Source organism: Squalius cephalus, assembly GCF_949319135.1.
Source record: "Squalius cephalus genome assembly, chromosome: 13".
Lineage (NCBI taxonomy): Eukaryota > Metazoa > Chordata > Actinopteri > Cypriniformes > Leuciscidae > Squalius > Squalius cephalus.
The window spans coordinates 38552575-38561897 of NC_137134.1; the positions used below are offsets into that span (position 1 = coordinate 38552575).

The 9323-nt window shown below is 39.2% G+C and overlaps 1 protein-coding gene across 1 annotated transcript in view; it reads left to right on the plus strand.

Annotated features, from left to right (window-relative positions):
- The window catches only part of btg2 (B-cell translocation gene 2), a 2079-nt gene extending 901 nt beyond the window's left edge, over positions 1 to 1178 (plus strand). The window contains exon 2 of the mRNA XM_079891095.1: positions 297 to 1178. Coding sequence (XP_079747221.1) covers positions 297 to 658 — 362 coding nt within the window. The 3' untranslated portion in view covers positions 659 to 1178. The remainder of the gene's footprint in view (positions 1 to 296) is intronic.
- Positions 1179 to 9323: the final 8145 nt, after the last annotated feature.

The window sequence follows — 9323 nt, forward strand, 5'->3', positions numbered from 1 at the left end:
ATCATGTTATTAAAGCTAGATAGCACACCACTTGAATAGCCTTTTTAGTTAGATACCAAAATAAACAAGATTTGTCCGTTTTGTTTGTTCTATTGTCTTGTATGACTATTGTGCATCTATCATAACATTTAATATGGTAAACGTGGTATCCTAATTATTAAAAAAACATCACAAAATTGGCACAAATTTCTGGAAATCACCACCACAAAATCACTCATTTTGATCGTTAAAATCAAAACTATATCGCGAAAATTTAATGTGCAGGATTTTAACAAGTGTTTCCTTTTTTTCTTTAGAACACTACCAGAATCATTGGTTCCCCGACAGGCCGCAGAAGGGCTCCGGTTACCGTTGCATACGGATCAATCACGAAATGGACCCTCTGATTGGCCGAGCGTCCAATCGTATCGGACTGACCAGCGGACAGCTTTTCTCACTCTTGCCGCGGGAGCTAACGCTCTGGGTGGACCCGTACGAAGTGTCCTACCGCATCGGCGAGGACGGGTCCATTTGCGTTCTCTACGAGGCGGAGCCTCCCGTCTCAACCCCCGCCCCTAGCATCTCAGCGTACGACCAAACGGCTAGCTGCAAAAACCGCTTCATGTTGGGCGGCCGCACGAGTCCACCCAAAAACTACCTGATGATGGTGTCCGGCTGAACGCGCGGGACCGGTTCTGCCCGTACTCGCGCCTGACCGACCGACTGCCACATGAAGAGCTGTAGCTGTTCCCGTGACTTCACTTCGTAAACCTTTATTTAAGATGAACGTTAAAGCACTGGTGGTTACGCGGCTGCTGGACCACCGACTCTGGAGACCTCTTAGCACTGTTCTGTGTGACTCGTTTATTTTGATCATCCCGAAACAGGTTTCGGGGTGTTTTCACTGGTGCTCACGCACGGTTTCAGTGCAACTACGATACCTCACGAGAATGTAAAGCAATTAAGGGCCTGAAACGTACTTTACGCAAATATGCGAATGTTTTAAGTTTAACAAGCATGTTTTCAAACAACCATGACGACAATAAAACCTACTGGTGTTTAATGCCATCAGTTTAGCAGCGCCATCTGTGGAAGAAAACGACAATAAAACCGTTTCAGTTTGTTATAGCGCCACCTGTGGCAACTCTGAGAATGCGACATTGTTTTACAACGTATTTGCATTCGCATGCTTGCGTCCAGTGCGTTTCAGGCCTAAATATGCTGTGGACTTTAATAATTCCTAACAGGAGCTGCTATTGAGCGTGGCGCCACACAAACAAACTCCCATAATCCCCTCTGCCTTAACCACAGCGCCACCGCTCCCTTAATAAACGCCACTGCCTGACTCTTTTAGTCTTACTGTGCAATATTCAGGCAATAACTTCTTCTTGTGATGGCATGAAATGAGTCGTGCGGATTTGGGGGAAATGACTGTATTTTCCCAGAATGCTTTGCATGTGGTATGTTGGTTGGTATCAGGCCGAAGCGCCAGCAGAGACTCACGTCAAGCATTCTGTCTCTCTCGGGCTGCTGAGCAGCACACGTACTGTTTCAGACAGAGTCGATGTAGTTTGTAAGCTATTTTGAAGCAGAGTTGCTTTTAATGTACACTTTTATAAATGCATTTGTGCATAAAGTCGGTTTTTATTACAATAAAGCTTTTGTGAATGAAGCGTTTCTCTGTGGTCTGATGTTATTATGCTGCTGTAATGAGGTTTCAGCTCTCTGAGGTGTGTCGTTCGGTGGGCAGGTGTGTGTGTGCGTGTGTGTTATCTGGATGCGTCTGGGCTTGTTTTTCTCCTACACACACACACACACACACACACTCACACTGAAAGACGTCAGATAGTCTTATCAGCAGCCTGTGCTAAGAGATTACCTGTGAGCCGCCCGATTAGACATTTAACTGAAGGTTACTAACTGCCAAATTTTGCTAAATTAGTTTAAAATGGACTTTTACCCAATATTTGTGTTTTATTAGAGAGTTAGCATAGCAAAATTTTAACATCAAACTATTGGAATCACTCAAGAGCTGAATCATTACTTTAGCTACATGCTAATATCAAAGTCTATTAAAATCAACTGTGAGCAACATGCTAATGAAAAATTATTGGAATGAAGGAAATTTTAGCTACAAACTACTATTATAAATGATTGGAATCTGTAGGCGAGTTGCCCACTAGCATCAAACTAAATCAATTGTAACCATGCTAATGTCAAATTTTGGAAGCGAATGAAATTTTATCTACAAGCTTATAACATTGCACTTAGCAGGATCTGTTGTAAATTGTGTTTTGCATAATAGTTTCTGCCTCTGTGAAGGGTTTCACTGGCGATCTGAAAGGCTAGCGCTCTGTTCAGGCAGTAGGCTAGGCAACGCTAGCTCTCTGAGCCGCTCTATTGTGCGTCTCTGTTTTGTTCAGTCTGAGTGATTGCAGTCAGCTGGGGATTTGGGAGAGTTTCTTTCCTGACGTCATAAAAGCACAATCGCTGGTTTAATTGAGGTCGTTTCATGAGTGTGTGTGTGTGCGCGTCAGACACACACACGGGCAGATGGCCTGTTGAACACCAGCATCCCACTTATGGAGATCCACACTATTGTTCAGACGCTCCTGACGCTTGGACGCACACACATACACACACACTTACACATACACTCTCTCACACACACACACACACACACACACACATACACTCACACACATACATATACACATACACTCACACACATATACACACACTTACACATACACTCACACTCACACATATACACAGATATACACACACAGATATACACACACTTACACATACACTCTCACACACACACACACACACACATATATACACATACACTCACACACATATACACACACTTACACATACACTCTCTCACACACACACACACACACACACACACACACATACACTCACACACATACATATACACATACACTCACACACATATACACACACTTACACATACACTCACACTCACACATATACACACACACACACACAGATATACACACACTTACACATACACTCTCACACACACACACACATATATACACATACACTCACACACATATACACACACTTACACACAAACATATACACTCACACACACACACACACACACACATATACACATACACTCACACACACACATACACTCACACACAAACATATACACACACACATACACTCACACATATACACTCACACACACACAGATATACACATACGCACACACTTACACATACACTCACGCATATACACTCACATATACACAGATATACACACACTTACACATACACTCTCACACACACATATACACATACACTCACACACATATACATACACACTTACACATACACTCACACACACATACACATACACTCACACACATATACACACACTTACACATACACTCTCACACACATACATATACACTCATGCATATACACTCACACACACACACATATACACACATATATACACTCACACACATGCACATATACACACACATATACACTCACACACATGCACATATACACACATACATATAAACTCACACACATATACATACATATACACACACTTACACGTACACTCTCACACACACACACATACATACACACATGCACATATACACACACACACATGCACATATACACACATATAAACTCACACATATACATATATACAAACTTACACATACACTCACACACACACACACACACATATATACACACACACTTACACATACACTCACACACACATATACACACATACACTCACACACATGCACATATACATAAACTTACACACACTCACACATATGCACATATACACACACTTACACATACACTCTCACACATATATACACACACATATACACCAACACACATACACACTCACTCACTCACTCACACACTCACACATATGCACACATACACTCACACACATGCACACACTTACACATACACTCTCACACATATATACACACACATATACACCAACACACATACACACTCACTCACTCACACACTCACACATATGCACACATACACTCACACACATGCACATATACACTCACACATATACATATACACACACTTACACATACACTCTCACACATATATACACACACACGTACACTCACACACATACACACACTTACAAAACACATACACACATATACACCAACACATACACACTCACTCACTCACTCACACACACACTTTCACATTAATGAAAAAAGTATGAGAATGAAGTGAGTTCGTGTTTAACACAGGAACAGAGTGTGTGTGTGTGTGTGTGTGTGTGTGTGTGTGTGTGTGTGTGTGTGTGTGTGTGTGTGTGTGTGTGTGTGTGTGTGTGTGAGAGAGAGTGAGAGAGAGATCTGCCAGTGGAGTCAGAACATTATTCTGGTTTTCTGTGAGGTTTATTTCCCAGATGTCTGTCCTCGCGTTCAGCACAGACTCGCTTCATGCTCCTGACTCTGCCAGTAAACCAGCTTCGTTTCTCCAGTCGATCTGCTTCAGGTCTGGAGCTCTGGGTCTGTTTAGTGGAAAACAGGACGTATTTCTCATGAAGGAGAGACGAACACACACACACACACACACACACACACACACAGCAGTGGATCTGATGTGTATTAATGGTGGTTGAGTGTGTTGTTTTCAACCGAACCTGAAGCGTGACCTTTGACCCTTCGTTAGTTCATGTGTTTATACTCAATATTAATCATCGAGATGCTGATGATCTCAGGAGGGTTCGGTCAGCTGGTTAATCCCTGACCCTCGTTCACAAAGAAAACACACACACAGAGAGATTAGCTCGCTAGTAATTATAAAGCTGGCAGTTAATCTGATCAGGATGAAATGAGTTAGTCTGCATTAAACACACACACACACACACACACACACACACACACACAGGTTGTTTTATGTGATTTTGTCGTGATTTTATGTAATCATTCAGCGATTTGTGCATTTAGCTACATTCTAACATCAAACTACTGAAATCAACTGTGAGCGACATGCTAATGAAAAATTACTTGAATGAAGGAAATTTTAGCTACAAACTACTATTAAACTATTGTAATCAGTCGGCGATTTGTGCATTTAGCTACATGCTAACATCAAACTGTATTGAAATCAACTGTGAGCGACATGCTAATGAAAAATTATTGTAATTAAGGAAATTTTAGCTAAAACTACTATTAAACTATTGTAATCAGTCGCCGATTTGTGCATTTAGCTACATGCTAACATCAAACTGTATTGAAATCAACTGTGAGCGACATGCTAGTGAAAAATTTTTGTAATTAAGGAAATTTTAGCTAAAACTACTATTAAACTATTGTAATCAGTCGCCGATTTGTACATTTAGCTACATGCTAACATCAAACTGTATTGAAATCAACTGTGAGCGACATGCTAGTGAAAAATTATTGTAATTAAGGAAATTTTAGCTAAAACTACTATTAAAGTATTGTAATCAGTCGGCGATTTGTGCATTTAGCTACATGCTAACATCAAACTGTATTAAAATCAATTGTGAGCGACATACTAATGAAAAATTATTGTAATTAAGGAAATTTTAGCTAAAACTACTATTAAAGTATTGTAATCAGTCGGCGATTTGTGCATTTAGCTACATGCTAACATCAAACTGTATTAAAATCAATTGTGAGCGACATGCTAATAAAAAATTACTTGAATGAAGGAAATTTTAGCTACAAACTACTATTAAACTTGTGATCAGTCTGCGATTTTAACATTTAGCTACATGCTAACATCAAAGTCTATTAAAATTAATTGTTTGCAACAGACTCTGAATGGAAAATGATTGTAATTAAGGAAATTTTAGCTAAAACTACTATTAAACTATTGTAATCAGTCGGCGATTTGTGCATTTAGCTACATGCTAACATCAAACTGTATTGAAATCAACTGTGAGTGACATGCTAATGAAAAATTACTTGAATGAAGGAAATTTTAGCTACAAACTACTATTAAACTTGTGATCAGTCTGCGATTTTAACATTTAGCTACATGCTAACATCAAAGTCTATTAAAATCAATTGTTTGCAACAGACTCTGAATGGAAAATGATTGTAATTAAGGAAATTTTAGCTAAAACTACTATTAAACTATTGTAATCAGATTTGTGCATTTAGCTACATGCTAACATCAAACTCTACTGAAATCAACTGTGAACACAAGGCTTGATGTGATTTGCGTTTGGATATTTCACTCGCTGGTCAGTTTCTGGATCCGAGACTCGCCTGTGGAGTCTCACACACATCAGCGCCCCGCGGGCGTGTGAACGACGTGTGTGTGTTCAGCATCACAAAAGAGTGTCAGGCGGGCGGAGGAAGGGCCTGATCTCAGATCTTCCTCCTGAAACCCGAGACAGAAATAACCCAGTCTCAGTTTTCATGAGAGAAATAAACTAATGATCGAGTCACTGAAAACATCAGTTACGGGTTTGGCTTTAAAACGGTTTCATCACGAATGATGACAGGATTAAATTAAAACATTGACTTAAACATGATTTTGAGGTAGAAAGATATAGTGTTTCTTGTAAAAAGTCGTTCAATTATGTTTGTTTATTTACAATTTTGTATTTCAAGTGTAGTTTTATGATTGATCTCCTGCATAAAGTTGAGCGTCTGGATATTGTGTTTCACTAAAGACTTGTTGATTCCAGCAGGGATCGAGGAAACAAAGCAAAGCATGCTGGGAAGGGTGAAGTGCGGAGAGTTTGTGAAGTGATTTAGTGGCGTTGACGTGTTTGGCAGCTGTTTCACTCATAGAGTCTCATTGTCCTGAAGTTCCCGGGAAACTCAACCAGCAGCTGTCGACACACACACACACACACACACACACACACACACACCCTGCCCCCATATCCTCACACAACCCAAACAAACCCCCATCTCAATCCAAACAGTCCCTCGGCTCACGACGTTAATCCTTCACACACAGAGTCTAAATGAGACACACACACACTAAGTATTTCTAAATATTTAAAATACAAAATGAAACATAATTCAAAATATTAATAAATACTATATAAATGTAAAGCTAAAGCGTCAAGGAAACTCAACTGAGAACTGAAAGCTTTTCTTACTCAGTATTTCTCGTTTCCAGTCCAAATATCAGAAAATTCTTGAATCGAGATGCATTTACCCACAGTCTATGCATTTACCAGATGAGTAAAATGCAGTAAGATATTATGTCTTGTTTTCCGGGGGAATTAATCAAAATTAAGTGAGTTTTTGCTTAAAACAAGTACAATTGTCTGCTAATTGGGTCAGAAGAAAAATAATCTTGTTTCCATTTGAATTAACATTATTTTTCTGACCCCATTGGCAGATTATTTTGATTTTTTTTAATCAGCAACTCGCTTAATTTAGATTTTTTCCCCCAGAAAACAGGACGTAATATCTTACTGCATTTTACTCATCTGGTAAATGCATCTCGATTCAAGAATTCTTTGATATTTGGACTGGAAACAGGACAAAAATACTGAGTCAGAAAAGCAGTGTACGTGTCCAGAGCTGCGAAACCGCAACAGCTGAGACTCTGGCCTGAAGTGTGTTGATTGATTTGATCACTGGAGTGACAGGAAGAGATCAGCCCAGAACTCAGAGCACTTCCTGTTTCTGCCGCTTGTTTTTACAAACTTAAAAAGGGCTAATAGAGCCGAACGACTAAACACACAGATTTAAAGGCACTTGGCTCTCCGCGCACATTCTCTCTCTCTCTCTTACACACACTCTCGTAGAGACACACAATCTCTCACACACACACAGAATGTTAATCTAGAGAACAGATTTTAGCAGTGTAATTAAATAGTTTATTTGTGTTGCGTTTCACCAAAACACCAGCAATCGGGTGTGTGTTTGTAGTCTGGGTGTGTCTTCGGATTAACTTCCTCTCCTCGTCGCGCACACACACATACACACACACACACACACACACACACATACACACTGGTGTTTCCAGTCAGTTTTGAGGAGGAAACCCCAAAGCCGTTTTTTTCTCCCCCCTCTCGTCATTGGCTGACGTCACAGCGGCTCAGCCAATAAGAGACTGTTGCCGAGGGAGAACTGAGAACAACTCAGCGTGCGCGCGCGCTGTGTGTGTGTGTGTGTGTGTGTGTGTGTGTGTGTGTGTGTGTGTGTACTGCAGTAAAACACGGAAATACAGCACATTCAACACAAATTCGCACCTACACTGACAGGAAATGTAATGGAAAACATCTTAAAGAGAGAAGGGAGGTGTTTTTGGGAAGGTTTACACCACTATTGTTAACTAAAACTAAAAGTATAACAACAGTTTTGTTAAATGAAACAAAGCTGAAATAAAATAAAAAATTATACAAATGAGATTAAAACTGAAATGTTGCCTTGGCAACTAATTTAAGATTAAGTTGAAGCACTAAAGATACTAAATGGAAATAAACTAAAACTGAACTAAAATATAAATAATTTATATATATATATATATATATATATATATATATGACAAGCACAAATCAATAACTATAATGGAAAATATTAATAATTCAAAATATTAATAAATACTACAAGTGTTTATAAATTATACTATAACACTGGTTAGTTTACACTGGAATCATTTAATCATTAAATACGTGGTCTCTACTGTGTCTGTAAACCTATGGTATGTCCTCATTTAGATATGTAAATGTGTGTTTATGTTCTTTTTTCGAGGTTCTGTTAGTAAACAGATTGAGAAGTTTCTGTACACTCTTCGTTCAGTGATGATAATCTGAGGAATGAACTATTGTGCTAGTTTGAGCTCGGACGCGTCAAACACACTGATCGCGTGGACAGAGTGACGCTGCTGACCTCTGCTGGTGACAGTACAGTACTAACTGACAATAAATATGGATTTAGGTGAGTAACTAAATATTATTCCGTTGTTGTTTGTTTAAATAACTACAATAGTAATGATTAATTAACGTTAATCCAGGCCTCACGGATTTTGTTAGACGACGCGGGAGATTCAAATCAAAACCATTCAAACCGTCAAAAACCGCGCGTCTTTTAACGACCTTTTACCACAGTGGAAAACTTACCATTAGAAATGCATCTAGGATTATTAAAGTTGGTGTTTTTTCTTGAACTCCATGTTGCTCCTCACATTAAACAACAACATGTAAAATACAAGGAACAAAATCTTAATTATTTTTGTGACAGCTGATACAATCCTGCGCAGCTGTTCACGAAATACAAGAGAAAAACAGTAAGTACTTCCGTTATCATAAGGACATAATGTATTTAATTAAAATAATATTGTTTAATG